Source organism: Hetaerina americana, unplaced genomic scaffold (assembly GCF_022747635.1).
Source record: "Hetaerina americana unplaced genomic scaffold, ioHetAmer1.1.p SCAF_4, whole genome shotgun sequence".
NCBI classification, from domain to species: domain Eukaryota; kingdom Metazoa; phylum Arthropoda; class Insecta; order Odonata; family Calopterygidae; genus Hetaerina; species Hetaerina americana.
In genome coordinates, this window is record NW_027286985.1 from 13,810,371 (window position 1) to 13,838,048 (window position 27,678).

General features: G+C 42.8%; 1 protein-coding gene across 1 annotated transcript; it reads left to right on the top strand.

The window, feature by feature from the left end:
• The first annotated feature begins 212 nt into the window (after positions 1–212).
• Positions 213–27,337, top strand: LOC139692566 (uncharacterized). Its single transcript, XM_071590809.1, has 4 exons — positions 213–1,329; positions 21,675–22,412; positions 23,029–23,324; positions 23,657–27,337. Exons 1-4 carry the CDS (start codon positions 940–942, stop codon positions 26,127–26,129), a joined length of 3,897 nt encoding a protein of 1,298 aa, XP_071446910.1. The 5' UTR covers positions 213–939; the 3' UTR covers positions 26,130–27,337.
• The last annotated feature ends 341 nt before the right edge of the window (positions 27,338–27,678 follow it).

Here is a 27,678-nt window from a genome sequence, read left to right on the forward strand (position 1 = left end):
ATAGCCCAAGAATTTTTAAAATACACCGACAAGCAGAAGAAATAGCAGATTAAATTCCCGCGAGAAGTACACTCCCGCCATCTCTTGGCCATCGAAAGTAGTATCTAAACAAAATGTGATCAAAACTAGCGAGATCTCGCGAATGACGTGATTTTTCGGGAAAGTGGTTTCGAGAGATTAGTTGCTCGCTTGCCGTTGGCGGTTGCGTACTGACACCGCACCGATACTGGATTATTCAAATTTAAGGCTAAGACTACTGCACATTTAGTGAAAACAAAAACCTCAAGAACTCGCGCGCGTATGTGGTGAAGCGACGGGTAATCGAGTGTTTCAAAAAGAATTAAGGAGATAGTGTATTAACAAAAAAGTTCAGCGAAAGGCAGATTTAAGTGATCGTCGGGAAAATTGTTTACTTCAGCGGTAAAGAAAATATCATCAGCTTATGATCTAGTTTACATTAGAACAACCGAGCACGTCATTGCACACAGTTCTTAAATGACACGGTGATTTACCCGACGACAAGCCGCTTTTTAATTATTTTTTTTACGCCAAAGGAAAAGTTTTAACTGACGCAAGAAGTGCTCCGTCTATTAATATGCGCGCTGTTGATAGCAGTTATTTCGAACGGCATAACACGTGAGCGACACGAGAATACGCTAATAATCCTGTCCAACTCTATCATTTTTCATTTGCATTATCCCAGTTGTGCATTCTGAAAATGTTCTTGCGATACCATTGTCGAAACATAAGTTGTGTTGCTAGAATCAGCAGTATCGAGTTGAAGGGATGGTATTATTTGTGAACGCGAATTGCAGAACAACTAGAAAGCAAGGAGAAACGCTGGAGAAAAGACTGAGTAGGAAAGGATGAAGAGTCCCGAGGACGATCGCCCGTCGAGCTAGCAGAAGCCGCCGCTATGATGTTGTCAAGTCGGCAAGGATGGGTTGTATCACGCCGGCTGACAATAAAGGAAGGGCGACGATACCACCGCCAACACCGAGGGAAATCGCTAAAAATACAAACAAAGCCAAGCTTGAGACATCTTTTTTCCGCGACAGCATCCTTCTGCCTATACTCTCCATGGCTCTGCTCATCACCATCGTTTCTCCAGAACCCCTACCCCAAACAACCATCGATCCATCGGTCACCTCCACAAAGAACCTATGTTCCCTCGGCTGGTGCAACTGTACCCGGATTAATGAGGTGCCGCAAACGGCCGAGGTCGCCGCCGTATCTTACGGGAGACGAGGATACAGCTACGTGGATTCCTTACGCCCTGTCTTCGTCAAGGATGGTCTCAAAGTATTATGCTTCTGTTCACCAGAACAGGCAAGTGATGAAAACTTGGGTACTAACTGGTAAACCCCATTATTTATTTTTAAGTTAGAACTTGCTGTCACTTGCAGGAACTGTTGCGAGTCATTTGTGTCCTCCTTCGGTAACATATATCACCCGACTAACATTGCCATGCAGGTGATTTCGCCTATACACGCATGAAAAATGGCTTTAAATCTTCATCTGAGTTTTTCGTGAATTTGCGGTATATTTCCTCTTTACACTAGTGTCTTGTAGTTCTATTAAGTATTTCTGGCTTCGTGTGGTTTCAGTTTCTTCGAGTGAGATGTTAATTACGGTAAAAGAAAAATCATTACCCTCTCTCATTGCTCCCGTCATATTGTCACACCTCCCAATGTCGAAGATCTGAGGCAACAGGTTGGGCATCCAACTCGATTCGTAATTACTAGTGCTGAGTAATTTATCTTTGAAAGGCATTCACCGTCTTTCACGTTCCGATATTTATTTGGCCAAGGGTGTAGTTAATTTTTCTATTGGTGATTGGATATAATTATGAAAGGATTTCCATTGATTGTAACCGCTAATGAGAAATTAAGTTTCGTTATCAGAATGGCATTCTCAACAAAATAAGATGAACCAGTTTATTAATTTATTTGTTTTATCTTCGTGAATGTAGTTCACCTAGTAATCCGATGTGATATTTAAATCCTCTCAGCTATTAGCATCTACCAAGGAAAAATATCGTATCTCATTTTCATTAAAGTGCGAATAGCATCAGTAAACCCGTAAAATGGAATTATGATATGGGATCATTATTTATGTAGTCAGTGTGTATTGCTGTAAGCACTGTTGCATTCCCACTTGCATCATACGTAAACTAATTGCCTCGTAATTTTTTCGTGACCCTGCAAAACATTTTTGGGTGATTCCTTATAATATTGGAATGTTTTACAAGTTCATTTTACAGATTAGCAGCTGTTAAAGGTTGCGGGGATATTGAATTGGCAAACCCGGTAGGAATATAATTTATGCAACGATAATAGGATAGTAATTAAAAATGGGATTTATTGGGGAAATTACGTGATTTATAAAGTTACCTTTGAGTATAAATATACTATGGAGTCTCAGTAACTGAGAATCACCCACTCTCCAGACAGGTACAAAATCTAGGAAATTGTTTCATGCGTGACATCGTGGAACTACTTCATGATAATGCACAGCAACGAAACCTGGGTCACCTGGGAGACCGTTACGTGGAATCAACCAAGTTTTTGAGTTCCTTCGATTCAGTTACAGAATCATTTTCTAGACGTTCCAAATTAATCATGACTTATCACTTCCCTGGAAAAAACTACACGGACAAATGTTGAGGTCCGACTGAAAGCAAATTAGAATTATTTCTAATCAATATTTCGCTTGTGCTGAGTGTGTGACCGGTCCATTTTACGAGAAATGGAGTGCTTTGAAAGAATCAAGTCATTTTGCACCTTAATCGAAGTACGATTAAGATCATTGCATTGATCACTCAATGTACAGCCTCCAGGTTGATAGCACTCGTGACCTGCAAATTAGTTACAGAGCGCGTATATTTATATGGAGTACTCAAGTTGTAACGTTACACCTTTCATGAGCTCGATAAAGTTATTTTAACAACTGGAAATTGGATCCACCACCGTCGTTTAATCCTGCAAGATTGAATGGTACCCAAGAGTATGACTCGGGCAAGTTGTTTAAGCCCTGTATGTCAGTAAAATAATTACGCCTTTCAAGATTTAAAACATACTTTAAAATTCGTAATTATACTGAAAACTCAATAACTGAAATTATAGACGCCTACCATTTTCACACATTGGCTCAACGCGATGAAACAGTTCATTTCCCCTCACCTACTAGGGTTTGCAGTTACAAGTAGCATCACCATACTATTAACCCTTACATTTACATACATGCCGATTCCATTTTTTCAAAAATTGCAAAAATTATCTTCTGAAAATGAGATGATCTTAGCCTAGGGTAGCCAGCCTCTTATCACTGAATCGAACTTGGTGACAAAATATTTTCCCGTTTCATTTTCACGACATTTTAATTATGCACATTTATTCTTCATTATGTACATATTTAATTTCGACCAATCCACCTAATCAGTTGAATTGTAATAATATATCTATGATTTATAGCGTCTTTTAAAGGGCTCTCTAAATGATAGGTTTTTTACGATACGGAATTAATAAAAAACTTTTTGTACGAGGGTCATGGAATTAAGTCTACAAGCGTAATAAACATTTTCATGAATATTCGTCCTCATTTTCCATTTCCAATAAATTGATGTACTCAATTTTATGGTGGGTATGTGACATTCCAAACCAAAGTCATGCATTGACATCACCGACCGTGCACATGTTGGTGTTAAATGACCACATGAAAAAAGCTTTGAAAAAGATCTTGCTGTGATGAGACATATTTTATTCGGTAATCCGCGTTTCTCAGCCATACTTAATCTCGAAAAATTATGCAATTATTTGAGTCGTACAACACTGCCACGCCATCAGTGACCTCACATCGTCTGGGATTGAGTTCACGAGTTTGCTGGATTGCTAGGGTTCGGCTTTTTGAAATCAAGTATTCAACTCTCCTCCTAAAACAATCTCCTGACACTGAATGATATACCATCCCAAAATGATTAATCGGCTCTGTGGTGATTCGTTTCTTTCGAGCAGGTTCCACAAAGTTGAAGAAATGGCTTGTATGAAAATCATACGCCATAGAAGAATCAGCCATTTGGTCAAGATCTCCTCAAAAGATTAATAGGCCTCCTCGAAATTTTGCGGATATTTTCCAGTCGTGCAACTCTTATCTGCAACTGTCATATACTTAACTGTTTCACGAAGTATTTGCATTTTTCATATCGATTTTCATAAACCGAATTAAGTCATGACCCTAATAATATTTTCTCAGTCCCATTTTAACAAAGGAATGTTTAGGGAAAAATTTCGGAATATTGTAGCTTTTAATTTTTCGTCTTTTTAACATAACATATGACAAAGAAACCTTTGAAAAATTGTTGTCCCCAGTTTTATAAGTAATAAAAAGAAAATAAATATCAGGTTTTCATTAATTCATTTAGCTTTCTTAATTCCCCGAAACTTCACGGTATAAGGGTCGAAAAAGACCAACGATCCAATTATTTTTCCAGACCACATTTTTCAGCATGAATTCCGATTAGGTTTCATCACAGCACTTCTACGTCGCTCATCTAGTGGGTATTCTTTGTTACCACTTGAAGCGTCTTGAGTTAATAGTCTGAACTGTTAATGTGTTACCTCTTGGATTTGATTTTAGTAGCTCGTTAATTTCTGTTTCGCCCGGAGCCATCAAATACGATAACAGTAGATTCGACTTTCTGCCGTTCCTCCTCTGGTCATCAGACAGCAAAGGGCAACGAAAGCAATACCCAAGGTATTTTACCACAGGGCGAATTTCAATTTTAGAGGTAGTTCCAACGTGTGGTCCTTTAAAAAACTAGTGCGCTTATTTCTGGTCTCATGAAACCCCTCTGCGCGGTAAAAAATATTCTACTCCGCACCATTAAACACCAAGAGCTCAACATTTTGACCAGTTTTTCCTTTTTTGATGTTTTTCCTGCCAACCTTATCTTTTGACTCAATCTATCTAGCCAACAGTTCTTCGCTTCCAATTAAACCTATTTCTATCCCAACTCTGACTCTGAATATTTCAAATCACTTAACGCTTTTTTTAATTACACGACGAAGGTGTATGAAATACCGGGGGAAACAAATAATGTTCCATTCTCCGGTGTTTCAATCACGCCAGCGAAGCACCTCCCTTCGATTGAAAGCCGCGCGACCACGTGCCACCCACCCCGACTGATTTCGACGCTCGAGAGGAGGGAGTCGTTGGAGGGGTGGCGTGTGTGTTTCTCTTTTGCTTCTTTCCGCCGAAAAAAAAGGAATAAGTGGAACGCCGACCTTGGAAGAACGCACGCGGAAATGCCCGCCGCCGGTCCACGTGTTACATCCGAATGTATTGGCGCGCGCAGCTACGTCCTACCCCCTCTATTCCCCCCGGCTCACACACAGGAGCCATTCCCCGCCGCCCCTCCATGCCCCTCGTCCCCAGCCTCCCGGACCCAAGCGAGTTTCTGTTAGGATAGACCCCCCGCAAACATCCCTCCTGGCTCCCCTCCCTTCGGCGGAGCGGTCCCGCTCCCATTGAGTAAAAGCGCGAGGGGTTCGGGAGAACGGCGGCATTCGGCAGCGTCGAGAGTCGACGGGCAGAGCTGAGGCGCTGCGCACTGGGGTAGCCGGAGAAGGACTCTCTCTCCTAGCGGTGACGGCGAGGGGTGTGGTTTTTGCAAGATGCTGTCGACTGAAGCCTTCTCCAGGGCCGAGCTTAACTTCTTTCATGCACGTCCTCTCGGATGTTATTTGTTCTCGTCATACTGCTGGCTCCTGCCCGAAGAATCGGCATGCCACTCTGGCTTTGCCGTTTATGTGATAGTGCCGCCCGCCCGTTAGACTTTCATTGAGAATAACCATCAAGGATTTCTACTGCCGAGTACCGAGAACTATGTACGAGATGACCTTTTTATACCTTTACCTTGCCTATGAATGAGATCTTTATCCGAGTGGTATGCCGAAGCAGACTTGTTCCTCAGCTGAATGCCTGTCCGAGTTGATTATACAAATTCGATGATGCGCTTATGTGGATCATTTTCAGTTAGTAAACCAGTTTTCCAGGAAGAAGTTCCGCATGGTTTTGTGGACACAATATCCACAGACGTTCAACACTAATTGGAGAATGGCTACCGCACCTTTGAGGAGATGAGTGCGTCATAACTTTGAGAGTGAGCATATTCTTCATGCGTGCGAATTCGTCCAATATTATTCCATTGCTACCAAGCACTCTCTGCCCTCGTGTAATTAGATGAGAATTTTGCCTTTAGTATCAAAGAGCAAATGACAGAACTGCGACCGCATTTCCTTCACACCGACGTACGCACAGTGCGAACAAACAAGTGAGAAAGGCAAATACACAAAATTATGAGCAGATTTTTTTTCGTGAGTCAAACAAGTCGTAACTTCATGAGAACCCATTGTTTTTAAAGTAACGGTTAGCTTCTTAGTACAATGTAGGCAAGTATATAAATCGTTTCTGAGTCCGGAGTGATCTTAAACCTTGACGGCTACGTCCGAGCTCCTTAAAAACCCAATGAGTGCCACAATCCACAAACTCTCACCTTCAAGGATGGTTTTACGTTATTTTGAGAATAGATCGTCATCGTAAATGCTGGAACACTATAACTATGTTTTTTGTGGATCGTTTCGCTGTGATTCAGCGAGCTGTTGATGACCCCTGTACAGCAGTTGTAACCTTAACCTTTCCAACATTTTTCCCCTTCTCTTCGTGATAACTAAAATGCCCCCTAGAAGGATGTAGAACATGCGCACGCCTCATCACCATTTTATTACGCACGGTAACCAACAACCCCCAAAAATTCCCACTTCTCCACCCTCTACGCAGACGAGGATTCCGGAGATTCCAGGCTCCTTCCCATTCCCGCCCACACAACACTTGTCTCCACGTCCCCCCACGTCTCCACGTTCCGGGGCGTATTTCTTTCTCAACAGCCCCTTTGTTTACCTCCTCCATGCGTCTCTTCCCATTTCCGGTCCTCTCCAACCCCGTGGGAGCCGCACTTGCGACCGAGCATCGCGGAACTAATCCTCGCGCTGTCTTCAAATCCTCCGGCTCCAGCACTCTCCGTCGTAAGGGTTTGTGGAGAGGGGAGAAGGATCTCCATTCTCCCGAGGAGCCCGTGGAGTGGGAGCCATGCAAGCTCGGTTGATTCAGGCACAGAAGAGCAATATACTCGACTATTATGTGGAAGTTGGATCTGAAGTGGTCTAGTATCATTTTTTTGCCGGTTTTTGTTTCAAATTAGCCTTCAAAGTGAAGGAAATGAAAGTAAAGAAATCAGGAGTCTCAAACATTCCGGTCGCGCCCATTTCAGAGGAGATTTCCTACCCCATATTTTCCGTGGTCTCGTAAATTTCAGATACGCTGTGGCTAATTTTTTTGAACCCAGCCATTTGAATATGCTGAGAATATGTGCTGTGCTGAAAATTAAATCCCTGCGAAAGGAAGGCGATGATTAATGAGGAAGCTTCTAAGGACTAAGCCGCCCCATCCCCCCAATGCCTCGAGATTTAAACCTCTCGACCATGATTCTCCGGCGCAAGAATTCATCGTACCCCTTCGCTATTATTTCATCTTCCTATTCGTTATCTCTTTGGTGACAGTAGCTAAGCATTACAGAGGAACGCAAGGGGGCGAACGGCTCGTGAATCATTTTCAGCTACTAACCGTGGCTTCCGCTGAGAATGACGACGAACTCTTTTGAATACAAATGCCGGCAATAAAATATCGCTGAAAGGTAATATTGCTTACGCGAAACAATAGTGGTGTGGTGGCGAGGACACAACTCACAAGTAGAGCAGAAACATTGCTTGTACGCAGTGATTTCGATGGAGACTAATGTCACATAAGCTAATATAAATTTGTACCTATTTATTAGTTCTCTGATGGAATTTGTGGAATAAATGCAATTGACTAAATTGAGCGCACTTAGACACATTGCTTAGTAAGCGCAGAAAATTTTTGTCCAGTAGTTCCTAATATTTGGATGGAAACTTCGCATGTTGCTCGAAACACAGGAATGCACTGCTACAATAAGTGTTAGGAAATATTATGGCAATCCTTAATTTTTAGATCCAAAGACAAGACAAATCGTATTGCCGGCGACGAATGCCAGCAGTTAAATTGACGACTTCACCAGTTAAGACCTGTATTTGTATTAGTCATCCAGTTCTTTAACTCACTTAAGGAGATTCCTACGACGAAAACCGCATGGGAATTTTTGACGTGGGAGTTTCTTAAGAGAGAGAGGGCTGAGTCGACTACTAATACGAGTCTCAGCACTAGACATGTGCAAGAAATCTCAAATGAAATTTCATTTGCAAATCGATTCTTTTAAAGCTCTCAACACTTGAGGTCAGCAGAAATGATAAAATAATTCAACAGAATTTTCAGTTTAAGGAGAAAATATTCATGGTATAGAGTTAACTAATACTGGTAGTTCGGTGGGAATTTTTGGAAATTCCAAAACGCTGTCAGCAATTTTAATTAAATTATCGAAAGGTAAAAACTATTATAGTCAGCAAAGCTTTCTTGGGGACCTATTATTAAGCATAAAAACGTAAAGGAGCTTCATTATGATACAATGATAAACAAGTTCGTGATGGTATTTTAATAGCTATGCAAACCACCTGAACTTACTTTTTCCATATTGTAGCAGTGTTTCCACCTACGAAGACGTAGCTTTGGCATTTCGTCCCCAAAATAATAAAAAAATTATATTTTCAAGATAATATTGAACTTCGACGAGTAACCAATCAATAAGGAGTAATTAATTCGTCTAAAACCTTTGTATATAAAACTAAATAATGCCAAGGAAAATCAAAGGGATGCCAATCTTAGGATACGTGCAGCATGGCAACAAGAACCGGAATAGATAACAAAATGAATTGGGGGATGTTTCCCCTACATGTTCTGTCAAGTGACGGAGTTCGCGCCTAGAATGCAGTACTTCCCAAGTCTTCAACCCTTCACATCGTAATCCCCAGGGGAGCGACGGCTTGTAGTGGAGGGAGAGAGACAAAAGGCACCGAAGGGGGGAACCAAATGGGGAGGGTGTTAAGAGGGGTATTTCCTCAAGCACTTCCGGAAACACGCCTTCCGAAGAGCTCCCCTTTTCCAAGGGCATTAACAATAGGGAAACTTTGAGTCGAGCTCTTAATTTTATTTGGTTGCGGTCTAGGAGAGGTTCCCCTTTCCCCACTGAAAACTTCCGAAAGTCTAAATTTCGGTGATACCGTCTTTGTTCCTGATACGATAAGACCGCCCTTTTTCATGCTACGTCTCCAGTCAAATTCAGATTGCCGGTGAAACCGTTTCGGATTTCTTGCTTACTGGCTCTATTTAATTCTCGGAGGGTTGGCATAATTTTTCTTGGCACTTCGGCAGTGGACGTCTGTTTTCTAGGCTGTAAATTTAATATTTGAAAAATACTAAATATTTTAGAGTTCTGGGTTGTTGGAAAGGTTTTCATAGGTATCCTTGCGTGTAATAAAAGAGAGTACGTTAAAATTAAAAAAAAAGAAAAATATACTGATCACATTATAATTGGGAACAGTTAATCTGAGAAGTGGAAAATGCTGGGATGGCATCACATTCAACTCATTCATAAAACATCATAAGAAATCAATTTTCGACAAAACAGATTCTTACACATTCAGAACACGGCGCGGGCAAATTAATGAGTATATGACGATCGATGTGATTTTATAACGTTCCGTATTATGTCCAAGTGATCGCCTCTCCGTTCAAAACCTTGAATTTATTTTGAGACATAATGTTTACATCGATATGTAAAGGGCGAAAATAAATATCTTCGGGGTAAATTTTAATTACGACATCACTACGTTCACGCTGGCCTTCTTTGATGCCTAGCAACCAGTTTTAACATACTCTTACCGCCAGGCATTATTCCTTTTCGCAAGGGTTTCTCAACGAACCGATGAGCTATAGCGAACACAGAATACTAAGGTTTATCTTAATATTCCACAATCGTGTTCCCCCCTGAAAAAAACCACACGTTTCAATGACTGTTATTATGCGTTCGGAGCTCCGTAGTCATTTAATTCACCTATCTCGCGCCCACCTACAGCAGCATCGTCACACCTTGCTGTCTAAATAAGGCAAATGACGGGATCGAAAACAATTCACAGAATCTACGTAATTTTAAGTAATAGTAACTGCAGTTTAAATAAAGAAATTAAATTTACAACACATTTCATAAATGATATACCATGAGGCAAAATAGACATGCATCAAATCCTTTTCACTTATTGTATATTTATAAGTTTAAGTTTGACTTCTGAGATGCATACAGTTATCGACTGTGCATCCGATGCATAATTAACAGTAGAGCATGAAAATGTTTACATGCAAAGAACAGCGGAAAACGTTTTTAACAAGGAAGGCTCGCAATTTCTTGGAAAATGTGCACTACACGAGATTCTGGGCAATGGGGGAGGTTTGGTAACTCTGCGCTAACATCGTAACCTTTTTTCCATTGGCTGATATTTATTTTGCTAAGGAAGTATCTTTAAAAGGTAACGGGTGTGAGGCTGAGCTGCAAAGAACCGAATTTGGACACTTGGAGAAAGGGGCAATCGGCCTCATTCGCGTTCATCATCATGTCACCCAGCCAGTTATCTATTGCTGTCGGAAAGATGGGGATCCTAACAAAATGAACGGCTCGAGGCAATCGCAGTAGCAGTCCCGCCCGTTAAGGCGGTGCATGCCGAGTATGGGAACTTGACTGTTACCTTGGAAACGACTAAAAAAGACATGAGGAAGTCCCACCCAAGGCAGAGGACGGAAACGGTAGTGACGATCACGGCACAGATTGCAAAAACATATGTATCAGGTCGAATGTGAATTCTCCCCTTGACGCTTTCATCCAATGGCATTTCATGTATTTCATATGAAAGCGAAAACCCTATTCGCGAGGATTATGTATATTTTTTACGCTATTAAAACGTGGAACAAGTGACGAATTGGCTTACACTAGATTACACAACGAAATCAAAAACAGAAATATTTTATTTGCCAATCAATCACGAGGCACACTCCTAAGTAACTTATTCCAATCGTCAAATGATGTAGACCTTTAGTAAGATAATGCATTCAATCTAAATATACTAATACCCTTTGTAAATATAATAATTTATAAGAAAAGCACCAAGAAGATGTAGCATTAAGTTGAACTTAGGAGCAATGATATATGGCCAGAGTTGATGGGACTTAAGGTTTCAGTATTCTTTCCCAGCGGCTGACTGGAAAATTATTAATTGTGGAAAACGTCGCTCGTCTACAATGTTCTAGAGTATTTTAATTAACATTTCCAATGATTTTGAAAGTTTGGAGAAAACAAACATGCACGAATGCTGAATTTTTCAGTGCACTGTTCTCTAACCTGCTGTTAATTATTAGTCTTACGACTACACCGCCTTCTATTGGAATTAATTTCACCCTGAGCTTCTAACGCTAAAATTGGTACCCCCCCGGAAATCATTTCAGGACACGTATCTTCGCTTACGCGGGAGACGCCCACGGGTTTGCCAATGACCATCATTATTAAAATACATACACCGTGTACTCACTTCCTGAACCGGCTTGCGCTAAGCATTTTTTTCAGCTTGTGTGGCCTAGGCATTTTGGAGGGGAAGGATGAGGACTAAGTCACCCTTCACATGAATAACACTATCGCTCAAGTCTGGGTGACATGTATTGCGCAGTTTTTGGATTATGTCGTAGCGCAAACTTAATTTTTCAGATTGGAAATTCTATCTGTAAACCATTAAAACAATGAGTAAATGTTGACCGGTTGGGAAAGGTCAGTACATTCGACTGACAAACTGATGAATACAAATGTACAACAGTCCAAAATATGCTTGAAGGCATGATCTGGACAAATGAGAAGGTAACCCTGAGGATTTGTAAAACCAGAGGGTATTTATAATCCCAGGAGGTACTCTGATTTTGCAGGGAATAGGCAAATATTATTTTCTATTGCCCTTCTCCACATATTAAAGCTATTAGAGAGAATGGCCTTTTTCATTTATTTCTCTTTGCACTCAATATAGCTACTGCGAATGATATGAATTTTGGTGCATGCTTTTACGTCCACATTTATTAGAATTGGAAAACAGAAAACATGGCCATAGAAAAACATATGTTCAATTGAAAGCATGGAAAGTCTCAACAATTTATGAAAGATCGGGGACTTAAAATTTTACATATCTAGATAGTTAAATAGAACTGCACTGAATGCCACGTTCGACAAAGTAATAGCACCGGAAGGACACGCTTACAATTGGTTTTGTAACCTCCATCAATTCTAAATACTTTTCCAAGCGTGTTATGCAATTATATTGGTAGGAACATGCACGTAAGAGTAATACCTTCATATTTATTGAATTGAGCTCTTACGGCTAGTAGTATTTAACAAATGAAAAACTTCCAATATCCGTAAACATTATAAACGCGATTGTTTGCCCTTTTTGTGTTTTCTGGTAAAAACTGGCTGTTTTAGAATCGTTACCAAACAAATAAAATAGAACGAAAATCCGAAGTTGGCAAACAGAATTGTAAGCCACAATCGGCATTATCTAACGATAATAGTGTGACTCAAAGAATATCAGCCGTGAGATACGATCACTCAATGCTAAACGTTGTGAAATGTCGAAATTGCACGCCCACCATTGGTTGAATCGACTCACTTCTTCTAGTCATGCGGCTATCTTTTCACATCCTTCGAGGAGCCGGTAGATTTGACAACGCCGCTTTTGAACCCTGCCAGGATATAAGGGGCGGATAGGCAGAGCCCGTGGGAAAGGATTTTCAATGCATTTGGGAAATGAAGGCGAGAAGGTCCGTCTGCGATGAAATTTATTGCCACCGGCCCTTAAAAGGTAAACAAGCTAGCAATGGACTCACGCTGCGAGGGCTGTGAAAGTAAAATGGGAGTGGAGGTAGAAAAAGGGTACCCAGGGAGTCATTGAGGTGCGAAGATGCAACTATCACTCAGTAAGGATTCAAAGCCTCTCTACGGTCAGTCGTGTCCAAATTTACGACCGGAAAATTCGAGCTACTTATTAGCATCATCGATTCACATTCTACAGTCGTAGGCGACAACTTTGGGCATTTCAAGAACACGATTTCCGCTTTTAAATCATTTTTACAGTATTCCAGGCAGAATGTGTACCCTGTCACGGCATACGACAAAAAATACATAATGTCACCACAGCGCTGATGTATCCTTGCTCATGGCCAATATAATGCCTCTGGCAAACATAGGAGCATCCACTGTTTCGATCCTATCTCGTTTCCCCTTGTCCTATTATTATTAATTCATTTTTCTAACAAATTTTCAATTCGTTCTGAATGTTTTAACAACATGTAGAAAAATAAAAGTAAGCACGACGATGTTAACTTGAATAATTGAAATATACACAGTAAATTTTGTCGAGTTACTATGACTATTGACTTTACAGTGTAGCCATACGTACTGAAATGCAGACTTACGCATATGTAACTAATGATGCTATAAATGGCGTAGCCGGTTGTACAGTTTTAATAAACTGTTTGGTGGAATTTTACAGAGTTCAGAATTTTTTTTAATTTTCCAACTGATTTCGACGACTATAGTATCCTCAGTCACATCAGGTAAATTAATAACACAGTGGTTCCATCAAGTTAGACCTAACAACTTCAATTTCATCTTTCATATGTTTGGAAACCTTATTGTCAGAGCATACCTCGTGTATTATCAAAACTTCAAACAAGCCCTCCAAATATTTTCCATTTCTTCGATCGGTCTACCGTTATGCGCGTCCCTTCAGGTCTAATACCTCTATAAATACTGGATACAAGAGTATTTTCGACGTAGGTATCTAGAAATCAACTAAGATCCACTGCAAATCGTTTGCACATGAACTGAAATGGATGCCCCCAACGAAGAAGAAATGGATGCTTCTCAGTAAGGTACAACAATCGAGTTATTTGTTTACGAAATGGCTTCCTGTTTCGTCATTTTTATCGCAAGGAACACCAATAGACCGGCATCTCCTCCCACATTCACCAGCTTATTTTCCCGATCGAGAAACTCAACAAATATCACCCTTTCATTGTTCTATCGAGCGATTCGAAGGGAAAAGATAGGGAGTGGCTTTCGCCATCGGTAAGCACTTTAGTCACTCACATAATCTCCTCCCGTGCGCCTTTGTCAACAATGGCATCCGTATCGATGAAACGGGTTGCCCGGCAACGCCATCCTCCCTGCCTGCCCATTTGGAAGCGGTGTTGGGAGACGGTTCGTAAGAAAACCGTCCTTGTACGTCAACGGAAAGAGGGGAAAGGGAGTCAATCTTTTGCGAGGGCGATGGGGCTTCGCGACGACTTCCTCCACAGAGGCCTTCGAACTCGCGTCCTGCCGCCAACCACCACACAGGCTTACGAAAGGAAGGAACATCGGGAGATTTCGGCAGATTCGATCGCGCTGCTCACTTGGAATCGTAAATAGGTGTGGTGTGGTAGAAGGGCGCCTTCTCCGGCCGACGCCCTCCAGGCACGAGCCATTACGGCGGGCATTACTATCCGAGATTCGACGCACATGGTTGACAGCGAGTCTTGAATGCCTGTTTTTGAAGTCTGCACCTCGGACTCGCCTTCGGACACGATTACGGGAAAGGAATTAAACGTCGATTAAGTCCAGCTGCACATTTGCAGCTTAAGATTTGGATACATTACTCGTAATGAGAGACTAAAAATTTAACTATTTCAATATCTTAATAGAAATAAATTAATGAGATCGCGAGCCCAAAAAAATTGTGTTTTGCACTTAGAAGTCACCAGCGGAGATAACTGACGTGTATTAAGCTATAATATCCACATTTTATTGATCCGTAATATGTGAATAAGCATATCATCATTGATATATTGATATAATACTACAAAACTGTAGGCCACTTTTTCGGTCTGTGTTATTTCATCACAGATCAACTACTAAAGAAATGTGCTTCCCTGGATTAGTCACACTGAGAAAATTGAGGAGGGACGAAGCTCGAAACAGATGCGAAAGAAGAGTGAATTGCTCGAGAGAAAGGGGTAGACCGAGAAAGTCATGGGTAAATGTGGTCGAAGAGGCTCCCGAAAACAGTCTTAGAAGCGGAAGAGCGTTAATGAAGTTATTATGTATGGTGTGACAGAGGCGAAGTAATAACAGGGTGAAAGAAAATATCAAAAGGGAGTAAGTTTCCGGAAATAATTTCAAATCGGGCAAAAAGTCATATTTCTACAATGTTAAAAAGATTAGCAGCGCAACACTCGTTTCTCTTCAAATGTGAGCGTCGTGGGTTCATTAAAATCTATATGCATTCATTAAGGTAAAGACGTGTTGAAACTGGGGCTGGACATGCGGGTCGTGTAGTCTATTCTACTGGGGCACAGTGCTCGACAGGCTGGACGTAACATTCGACGTGCAAGAAATGAATTCCACAACGCTCCTACACTCTAATAGATTATGATAAATCACATCTCTCACAGAACTGGCGCCATGGCCAATGAACAGCTTTTTATTCCCCGGGGAGGGAATGATATTTAAGTGCTTGAAATGTAAACACATGCATACGGAGTAACAACGCGGTTCCTCATCTATGTACCGCCCCGGTGGTCCATTTGATGAGGGGGCAAATTCACTTGTTCTTCAGGCTCTGTTGGGATGGCCACAAGGTCTTCCTCGTCCCCCGCCGTCCCTTCCCTTGCTAACCAACTCCTACGCGCGGTGAGGCTGGGGAGAAGAGAGCATCGGCTGCTCAATTGAAAGCAAGCGTCGTGGAGGGGGAAATGGGAGAATGAAAGAATTCGCTGGAATTGGCGCCATGGGAGAGAGAGAGAGAGGGAGGAGGGAGGGAGATAGGAAGGCGAGTCCGCCACAGTCTTAATTGGCAGTGAAGCACGCCATGCTCTTTGGGAGTGCGCCCCCACCCCACACCCAGGCGTATTCAGACATTCCGCGGATATTAGAAAATTGCCTCGGTTCACGAAGAGTTCCAGGATTGAAGGGATTGCCGAACTTGTGCCAAGGGTCAAATGCATTTCCGGGAATCGCGGGTCAGTCATTTCAATGGTGTGAGAGGGAAGGGGGGGGGGGAGATTCGCTGCCGCCTTAACAAGTCTCGTCCTGTGACGTGATAGTATTTTTACAACACTTAATATTTTGACGTTGAAGTGTCACTTAATAGTTTGAAGTTTGACTGCGGGAAATGGTGACCTTTTCGTCGAGGTAGGCTCGAGTGTCCTTTTTCAAAATCTTTCATTTGGCAACATTGCCGGGAACACTAGCGCAACAAGTACTTTCTACGATACTTCGTTCTGCGTGAAGTGGTATTAGGTCTCACGCTGAGCCCATCTATGGTGCGATAGGTCGAACAACAATGTTTTAGTACCGTCAGACATCTAGCTTTCACGTTAGTCGGCAAGTCGATTTCACCGGCGATACAAATTAACATTTTCGGCTCGTTAACCCGCCCATTATTTATTAAGACGAGCGGGTTAGTGTGGGTAAGATATAAGCGAACGTTCCGTATCTTTTCAATAACCATATCAACTGAAATATCTCCCTTAAAATGACTATGAAGGAGAAAATAAAAGAGCACTTAAAAGCTTGGACGGGAGTTAAAACTCATCAAAAGTCAGTATACATTCCAAATGTTTCATATAATATCCGGTTTACCTACGGATTTTGGAAGGGGGAATGACATTAGTATATTGCCCAGTTAAGTGGCGCGATAGAGGAAGAGAATAAAAACTGCGCTGTAATATAATGCTTCGCACCTTTCAAATTTTTTAAAACGTCATGAATGGTTTGTAAAATGTGTATTTAATTACCAATACCACATTTCACCTCTCACAAATTCTCTTTCCTTTTGATTATTCGACTAAATGGATACCACAAATTGCCCTTACTTCTGAGTTACTAAGATAGCTTGGGTGCGAATGGAGCGTGCTGTTGCTCAACGTTGAGTCACTATGTGCCCTCTACGCAGCCCACACCCCAAGGACACCTTAGTACCATCGATTCGAAAGCCAATTATCAATTATGGTAAAGCCATGATGAAGAAAGCGACAAAAATATTTTTTTTTCAGCGCTGGTTCCTTCCATGCTATTCGTTCTAGTGATTTTATTCCGAACAACCTCTGCAAATTGTGATGATAAGGCTTCCGATAGTTCCTTCTAGGTGCACCCTCAGTGAGGCACGGCATGGAAAACTCGAGTGCGATTTTCCCGAATCCGAGTTACGAGCTCGGCGTCTGATTGTGCCTTCACCCAAACGTTTCGGTCGGTGATTGCTAGTTCTCTTCCAGCGCTACGTTTCCCTTCAGTCCTTCCACCACCTCCGGCCACCCCAGACAATGAGCCCGTTTCCTCCATTGCTCACATGCTATCCTTCGATTTATTACCCCTCCCAACGCATCCACGTCTGCTACACTCCCATTCTATCTCAACTCGCACGGATCCCATCCCATTGTGGACCGAAGGCCCTCCCCTCCTCCACCCACCGGTCTTCGCTCTCTCCCCTTCACCTCTCCGCCCCCATGCGCCTATCCCTCACCCTGGGGTCAAAAGGAATATTGTAATGGGGATGTGTCCACGGGGAAGAGAAGCGGTGTAAAGGCGAGCGGTGGGAAAAGTCGGCGGGTGGGAGGCGCCGTGCTTGAGGGATATATAGTATACATATAGGTGAGGCGGCGGGAGACGGGGCGGAAGGCTCCTTCGCCTTGGGTGGATTGGGACTGAGAGAGGAGAGCGGAGTGGAGGCGGCTCAGACGGGAGAGATGCGAAAAACCTGTCTGTTCCCCCTCCTCCGCCCCGAACAGCGTTGCCGGCTCTCAACTTCTCCCGAGCCGGACTTCACATTATTTTTTTTAACCCCTGCCGTCGGAACGGAAGGAGGGAGAACGAAGAAGACGCACTTGTCACGGGGAACCGACCGCCTGTTCCTTTCTCTCCATCCCTCCTCCCTCTTTCATCTCCCTTTTTTTCCCTCTCCCTTCCTGACAAATACCTCGGATTCCGCGTGCGCTCCGAAAATATCGCCCAGTGCATGCATGCGCAGTCGTGTCTGGGTGGATTGCCGGGTCATATACTATGAACTTACTACAGCTCAACCAGAAGCAACGAGGGAGACAGACGGGAGAGACAAACGCGGGAAGTCGCTATGGGTGGTATTTTCTGGAACGGGAGGCTGGAAGGAAAGAGAGGAAGAGAAAAAGAAATGCGGGGGGACCGAATTGAGTTCGTCGCGGATTCCGAGGAGACGGGAGGGCGCACCGGATGGACCACGATGGCGGCGGCCGCAGGAAAACGTTCCGACTCGCGGGCTGGCTGGCGAAAGTTGGGGCGTTTTTGTTTTATTTTCTTTATTCTTTTCCCTGGTGGACGAAAGGGAGAGCGTGGCTCACACGAGACGGTTGCGTCACGGGAGACGGGGAAAATCGGGCCGGGTGCTTGAGCCCGTCGCCTTGAATTCTGTTAACGCGATTAACGCGCTTCCCGAACGAGATTCGGTCCCTTTTCATGTGCCCCCCTCGAGAATTTCGCTCTCCACCGAGGAACGCGGTTGGCCGGTGCTGAGGATTGGTACGCTTTCAAGGCAAATAACAATGGAAACAAAATGTTACATTTAAAACACTTTTTTTATCATATAATTTTGCCTAGCTGAAAACTGTCAGGACCCGCGCACCACTCCAATTCTTATTAATATGATTTTTGACTTCTTCGTGATCGCTACCTTCAGGATATAGTCAAGATTCAAACCTGCGACCCTTGAGCCTGTAGTCGGGTGCAACACTCACCACATTATCTTCTTTTGAATGTTCATTTCTCACCAAGTACATACTTCCGCAAAGTATATAAGTTGTCTATATAAATAAATAAATAAATAAATATATATATATCTCTCTCTCGATTTTGTGTGTGTGTATGTATATATATATATATATATATATATATATATATATATATATATATATATATATATATACACACACACACACACACACATTCAAACACGATTCAGCCACGCATACCTTTTCATGTAGAAAATTTTTCCTCGGGTAATCATATGAATTTTATTTCCGTTCGGCATTAACTGCAGTCATATTTAAACCAAGATTCTCCTCCGCTGAGTATTCTTTTAATTGACTTTCACAAAGAACGAAATATATAGTACAAAGTAAATAATTTATCAGGAACTCGATACAGCGCTCCTAATTTTTAAAACGACATAAAAATGAAAAATAAAAGAAATTAAAAATGGTTGAAAGAGGACTATCAATAAATCACTCGAGATATTTAAATCTTCGATGTATGTAATCATTTAACGTTGCACTTTTAATACAGGAATTTGCTTTTGTTTATGACGATTTATGCCATTCATCTCAGGACCCTTTTAATTCAATTACTGAGAGAAAATTATCAATTTTCCGACACATTATACATATCTATAGCAGTTTAGCGCTGCCTTCCCGCCTCCCTACCCTGGAGATAACATCCCGCGATTAGTATCTAATCAGATTCGCTAATTAAAGATGTCGTGTATTCCCTAACGTGTCACGACTCGTTTCTCGCCATAAGCTCCGAACTGAAGCCTTCCTAATGATTTCCCTGTTAGGGTGATCAGATACGTCAAATGAGGGAGAACTTGTGATACGCCATAAAGCCTTGGGGGCGAGTTCGTTCGCAATGGAATCAAAGGAGACATCGTAACATATCCGAAAAGACCAAACTTTCGTTCCACAAAATGGAAATTTAAATAAATGCAAGGCTCAGAATAAAATGAATTGCCTATAAATTACCGTTGACCATTACTAGTTACCATTGTGAAAAGAGAGAACCTGGAAGCTGTTAGATTGAACAAATTAATACGCTCGAATCATATACTCGTTAAAAATTGCGGCAAAAATACGGCAACTATCTTATATTTCACGAAAAAGGTGAAAACTGAATGCTATTCATCATGTCTTCTTGTACGCATTTATGATACTTACGATTGAATTCATTAATGTAAACAGCCATCCCGCAGGATGTCATATCCTCCTGTAATTTCCCGATTTCCTGAAATCGGGAAATTATACATACTTATCCACTGTACCAGCAAAAACATACATTTTTAGTCTATGGGAATGATATGCGATACCTTGAGTGACTATTTTTTTAGGGTAAATTGACAGAAAATTTGCTTATTTAAGGTTTGGAATTAGTGAGGTGACGGAATATTAACATTCAACACGAAGACACATTTTTCAACCACCATGGCCCTAGGATTCCTCCAGATTTCGACCGAGCCAAAAGTTCCCTCCAGTTATTTTTGTGTGTTTGTACAGGCTCTTTCCTCTGGAATGATAACACCAAGAGACTCTAGGAGGCTCTCTGAAATTCTTAGTTTTTTTCACGAATGGAGTCTTGGCAAATCTTCAATTCTCAAATATTACCATTTGTCCATTCATATTAGCAATCTAAAGGAATAACTCACCGGAGCAAATTGTACGAATGAATTCACCATGAAGGCTGGTCTGATTGGAGAGGGTGTAAAGCATATTGCGTACGAAGACAATAGAGAAAAATTGAAGATGAAAATAGTGAAACATGAAAATTATCTCCATGGAAAGAGGAATCACGTTCAATGAAAGGCGTGAATTAGTTAGTTCAAGCACAAACAAAAGGTGCTTTATGAAGAAAAAACAATTGCTAAAAGAAAATAACACAGATAAAAGTGAGAGATCTGTTCATAAAAAACAATTACAACTTTAAATTTAATTAACTAACTTGAAACGTGGATTTGGATAGGCATGTACAAAAATAGAAAGTTTGGATAATATAACATAATGGTCATAATAGTATGGTCGGCCCTTAATGTCCCTCCCCTATCCAAAACAAACCACTGACCTGACACCTTGAGCGCAAAAACTAATATTGGTGATTTCATTTCTCATGTTTCTGGTGTATGCTGACCTTCCATTAGGTCCCCAATCACACTCTATGATGAAGTTTCATCCCTTCCTTAAGAAGCCCAAACTCATCCACGAAGCTCCTAGGAATGTCCAATTATGAAGAGTCAATTTGGAAGATGACTCTTGATCATTTCATGCATGGAGTAAGAATATCAACGATTTCATTATCTCCGAGTGTTTACCATAAAAAATTCGGTTTTTTATTTCGTGATGCCAAACTTTCTCCACAATCCTTTCTCCTTTGTGTATACCTCACCCGGATCCCTTCCCCTCTTTGACTTTGACTGCCCTTTGACATTAAGTAATCAGTTTATGAAGATTGGTGTGAATACACGAGTAGCAGGGAGAGAGGAGCAACAACGGCCCAAGGATTGTAGTCTATTCCCGAGCATTCTATTCCAGCTCACAAAAGAATGAAGAAATGGCACGTTGGGTGAAAAAATATTTCCTGAATTATATTTGGCCCTATTGCCAACGTGTGTGCGTGTATTCACTTTTTTTCAAGGACCTTGTACCAAACATTTTCCCTAACATTCATTAAGGAATCTTATATTTAAGTCCTACTAAGATAACTCTTCCGCAATTGTACTGACCCGATATTTTACGAATGTTAAACAGGATATTCCTAACTTGATAGATTCTTTCCTCCTCACCCTCAGGAACTGATTCTGGACCATAACTCTCTGCCTCCGGAGACACTGGAATTGGAAGTATCTGGATGTGCAGCGGTCAGGTTCAAAGCGGGAAGCCTCTCCCGCACCCCCGCCATCGCATCCCTACACTTGCGATCATCCGGCCGAGTGTCCTTCAAGAGGAACCTCTACATTCCTCCGCCGCCCACGGGCGGACAGCCCGTCCATTCGCGCCTAACCTTTTCCAGGAACCTCTCCTTCAGACAACGCATTTCTTCCGACGATCGCCCTGTCACCCCTCGCCTCAGAGATGAGACCCGGAGCGCCGAAAGCCAACAAGACGCCGGCGGGCGGCACGAGCGCAGCGCGCAGCCCGCGCCCCGGACGCCGCCGCCGTCCCGGGCTGGGATGGCGCCCGTACCTTCCGAGGTGCGGCTCGACGTGGGCGACTGTCAGTCGGTGTCGTGGGAGAGCGGCGCCTTCCGGACCGGGGGCGTGGTGGGGACGGGGTCGTCGATGGCGTCGCAGGGGGGGTCAGACGCGGCTGCCAATATCGCTGCAGTCCGACCCAGGCCCCCCCTGTCCGTGCGTCTCCAAATGGTGGGCCACGTTTTAGTGGACTCAACCTCCTTTGGGAGGCTCAATTCCTTCCACGCGTCCAACGTTTCCAGATTGGAGCTGAGGGAATACGCCTTCTCGGTGGAGTCTACCCCGGAAATCCTTGATGCCCTAGACGGACCCCAAAGAAATGGTCTGACCACAACTGTAAGTGTTCCGATTTGCCGTGAAATACTGATTTCGGTCGGTGAAATTCTCGATTATTTATTTTATCATCTTCAAAAGTCTTAGTAACAAGTTTTCTCAACCGTCGCCCCCGACGTCTGGTAACAGAATAACATGGTTTTGAACGTTGTGTCTGTTAATAGTGTTTGAACAGCTCAGGCTGTAAAATAGAACAAACTTATATGATATAATAGACGAAGTGATTCCATATATATTGTACAACGGAATTAAACGAGGAAAATAACAATATCCGCGAAGAAATATTCAATAAGTGCAAGTATTGTGCGTAATTCATGGTTACTTCTAAAATTCATGCTAAATTCCAAACCTTTCTAGCGCATCTGAATGTCGAGATATGACAATTATTTCCCACTAGTGAATGCAGATGAATTGCGTTTTTCACTTTAATTTTTAATAACAAACATCTATAGAAAAATACAATTTTAAGATTTTGTGGAATCCCTGACTTGCAATAACACTGATGGCCTTATGTATAGTTATTTAATGCTCTAGTATCAAAGGAATCTCTTGGCTGGTTTCCGCAGTTCTCTCTTTACCTCTTGCAGTGCACCTGATGAGTCTCCCCTTTTTTTTACAGCAGGTAACCCTCAGAGACGTAACCGTACCGTGGGTTCCGCGCCATGCTTTCCCCTCTTCATCCACCATGGTTGTGATCGAGTCCTCCCAAGTGCACATGCTACGTCGTGATGCCTTTTCTGCCTTAACATTCTCCGGTATAGTTATATCCAACGTGAAGATCGGCGAGGTGGAGTCGGGAGCTTTCAGTGGCCGCACCCTTTGCTTCCGTCTTGCCCTGCACAACGTCTCTATCCGGAAGCTGTCTCATATCGCCATACATTCAGCCGTCAGTCGCTTTTCCATCACTAACTCATGGTAAGTTCAACTCAACAAGAAATACTCGAATACGATAAAATTCACGTACGTGCCTGTTGATAACATGTCTGATATGTAATGAAAGAAACATAATAGCATAGCAATCATAGAATGGATAGCAGAGTTGAAACAAGGTCCGCTTTTGTTTAATTTTCACCAGATAATTTATTTTTCTAACTTCACTAAGCCTACACTAAAAACTCAAAGGAATGTGGAACTTGCAAATAGGCACTATTCGTAAAGCAATTTCGATAATAACATTCGGTTTGATGGCCGATATGAAAAACTGGTGTCAAATATGCAGATCTAAGGTATTTATTTTTGTTTTCCAGGATAACTCAAGTTAGCGGCGGAGCCTTCAACCTCACTGTTGCCACAGCTAACATCACCGACAACGTATTTGAGGTGGTGCGTTCAAGGGGGTTTTCTTTGAGAGACTGGGACCGTGTCCGTCTGCACAACAACACGTTCCTGCGACTTGATCCTGGGTCTTTTTCAAGCCTCATCAAACCTTATTCGATCCAAGACCACGATATTTCGGAGGACCTCTCTACGTCCTCTTCATCTTCACCTTTACTGCAAGTATACTCCCACCTTTCCGGCAGTGAAAACCGGAGCGTTGAGGTAAAGCGAGCAGCCATTTCCTCGGCCTTGAGTGGAGATAAGGAAATGGAGCTAGATGATGATCCATATGAGAGAGCAGTAGCCACTTTAAGTAGATTCAAACGGGTGGCTCCTGTGGCCAGGGAGCTGAACATAACGGAGAATGTGTTTGGTGACACGGTGAACGGCGCCTTGTCCTTACTGCCTCATCTGAATCGCGGAGCCCAATCTTCCACGTCACAGGAAGACGACGACGGAAAAGCCAGGCCCGTCGCTATGATCGTATCAGACAACCGCTTTCGTTCCCGTTGTCGATGTGGAATGGTGAAGTGGTTAAGGGGTCTAACGGCGGAGCAAGAAGACACTCCCGAAGAAAACCCGTCTCCTTATCAATGGAGTTACTCCCTGTACAATACCAGTATGTGTTTGGTGGACAACTATCTCGCACGTTGCTTTAATGTGTCTGTAGGATTCATGAGAATGCGAGATTTCGCTACTCTCTTTTGCCCTGCAGAGGACGGAGGCGAAATGGAGGGAGATGGTGGTATCGAGGCCAAGTGCGATGCCATGGAGAACCCGGTTGGACATAAACCCGTAACGGTCGTTCCCGACACTGCCGCTGGAGCCGGGGGGGTTGTATATACAAACCTAGACGAAGAAGACGAGGACCTGGGAGAAACAGAACTTGAACGAGATAAAAAGATTCTAAATACGATATTTGTGGCAGTGGTGATTTGCATTTGTATCATAGTGACGGTAACCTGGATAGGTCGAAGCAACTGGTGGAAAAGAATGAGAGAAAGGAGGCAAATGACGGTTGTTGAACGGGATGAAGCCCCAGGTTGCTGGACCTGGATGGTGTTGGCAAGGCTAAGCAGTGGATTGGTCATGAGCCGGAGGGTCAACGGCGCTGTGATAGGAGGAAAGGGAAGGGTGGACGGCGACGAAGACGGCATATCCGGAGCTGATTCCATTACCAGGCTATCCGTAGATGGTTATAACGAAATGCGTGAGCGAGAAGATGCGGAGAAGGGAACGGCGGGAAAGAGATCGCTCCCGAGAATGATACTGGGAGAAGCTGAGGGTAGTGGGCTTCTGGGAGCCGAGGGTGATAGCGAAGAGGGTGAAGAGGATGACGTTGAACGGGAAGACAAGGCGACGCAGACTATGCCGGAGGAACTGACCCAGGAGCTCCTGATGGCCCTCAGAGAAAAACTTGACGACCCCGAGAACTACAGCGAGGCGAGAGACATGATAGAACACCTGTATGATATGATTAAAGTAGAGGAAGAGAGGGAACTGGAGGAGAAGAGTAGGATGGAGGCCTCCAGAAGGGGGAGGTCAGTCGGTACAACCGACGACGAGGAAGACGAAGACGACGAAATCGAAGATGAAGACGATGACGATGAACCAGGGAGGGAGGAGAATCTGTACGACGTCATACAACCACCGAAGCGTGAAAACACCAGTGGGCAGGAGAGGAAGTGCGGGCGTAGGCGCAGGGGAAGACACCGGGAAGCAAGGTCATACAACAGTGTCGGAACGCGGGCCCCATCCCCGGACAAACTGGAGCCTGTATTGGCTGCATCAGCTTCAATGGCATCTTTGGCATCCATCGCGTCCCTTGTTTCTCCTCTTGGGTCTCCAATGCCCCGGCGTGGGACTGGTAAGTCACCTCGTAAGAGAAGGCCGGCTCCTAAGGCTCCTGCGGTGTGCGAATATGTGGAACCGAGGGACAGAGCACAGCACGTGTACACCGAACTTCCCGTTAACGGGCTAGCCAGTAACTGTGATCCTAGGCCGCCTAGGCTCAGGATGAAGGATGAGCAGGCAGTTCAGGAGAAGCCTGATGAGGATAAAGCCTCTGGCCCGCCTCCACCACCCCCAAACACGCCTTTTAAGTTACTTCGTTCCCTCGGCGAAACGTTTCTCACACCAAACAAGCCTCCAAGGCCACCCCCTCCCAATGTACAAAAGCCTCCTGAAGTAAGAGTGAAAAGCAACGGAGGAATAGTGTGTGAGTACACTGAGCCGACGGATGCAAAGGTCCATGTGTACACGGAACTCCCTGTGACCGTAGGACAGACCGGCTCCCCCCCGTCGCAAAATCAACTGCCAATTTCAATGGCAAACAGACCGCTACCTCACAAACCAGATTCCCCCGATAGTCCCAAGCCATCCACATCGTTTGCCCTGAGGTAGCGTCAGGAGTGAAATGCGCCCACTGAAACCTCACTCCTTAGAAAATTATTCCAAAAACATATTCTCTCCATTTTGGTTCTGTGATAATGATGAATAACTTTTAGAGTCATAATCTCGTTGAGAAGTGATGGTGAAAATAGTGCAATTGGTTGGACAATGCTTTAGCGTTTGTGTTTGACTACAAAAAATTGACTGAATTTGATCTCTCGACGCAAGACTAGTTGTTATGAGGGCCTGAGTGTTTTTTCAAAAAGTGGTCTGTTTTCTAATGGATAAGGCTATGTTAACTTTATTTTGCATTTCAAGTGTTATCCGAGATACCTGCAAACAATCAGTAATTACTAAGATATGGTTACGTAAGTAATCATATGCTAATCACTAGAGGTAGCTCTTCGCTTCAAGATTTCACCATGTTTAAGCTAACACGCTGGTGATCAAGATATGGAACGTGATATGCCTTCGGTTTTCCATTTCCTAAACACACGTCAATTACCTTAATGATTCCTAAGCTGTGTTTGTGAAGAATGAGATACTGCCAAATTCTTATATGTTTATTATGAGTTCAAGAAGAACTTAACGAAGTTTAATCTCATGGATAATAGAAACATAAATAGTTGAAATGCAAAAATTAATTCAGTGGCGTCCAAATGAATTATGACGTGCGAATGCGTTGCAGAGTGAGTGCAATTGGATCCTGGTCGCCACGCGTGGAAGAAATGCGGTCGCGCTCCACAGCGCAGGTAAACTTGTATATTTTCATAGAGTGAGATTAAAAAGATCAAACGCAGAGACTGAACGCGGAGTCTTGTACATATATATGTATAAATATATTTCTTACTTTGTATAAAATGAAGTAGTGTCAACGTTTGTATATATTGTACGCAATAATGCGCCGCTTTTGTAACTTCATGTATAATAAATTCGTGTTTCATTTCATAGCGACACGAATCGATAATTTTTGTGATATTTCTATATAACAAAATATATCTACACTCTCAATTAAACTTCCAACTTGGTTCTCCAAGCTCATTGATTCAGTGGCTTAATGTTCATCTAGTGCCAAAAACTGCATTCGGCATAAAAGTTCTTACTTCGAATGATAGTTTTCAGACAAAGTAACTACTGCGACGGTCAATGCCCAAGAAGAAGTTTAATTGTGACGTGGTAACTAAAAGGTTGTAAAATTTGTTATTATATGTTGTCTTGAATACGTTGTAATAAATTAAATACTTTACAACGCAGTATTTTCTTAAGTTCTTACACTAATTGCAATTTTAAGCAAAAAGCACGCCTTAAAGAAAGTGGACAATCAGGGAACGAAAATTTGTTTCGTCAAAACTTCTTCGGGGGACGCATCTCTTAATTTCCTTCCAAGGATGTATACGACAAATCTTAAAAATACATATGTTTGGGGGCGCTTCCACTTAATTTCGTTATATTTGACGAGGAAAACTAAATCATGTCCCTGTTAATACTAATACTTTATACTATACAACGCTGGTGCGACAAGTAGCAATTAAGAGTTCAAATTAAAAAGTGCATTGAGATG

What these genes read in the sequence shown, in the direction of transcription:
- LOC139692566 (XM_071590809.1), top strand. Translation starts at nt 940, where the DNA reads ATGGGTTGTATCACGCCGGCTGACAATAAAGGAAGGGCGACGATACCA. An exon ending in GCTTCTGTTCACCAGAACAG is followed by an intron (nt 1,330 to 21,674) that starts GCAAGTGATGAA and finishes CCTCACCCTCAG; the next exon opens with GAACTGATTCTGGACCATAA. An exon ending in TTTTCCATCACTAACTCATG is followed by an intron (nt 23,325 to 23,656) that starts GTAAGTTCAACT and finishes TTTGTTTTCCAG; the next exon opens with GATAACTCAAGTTAGCGGCG.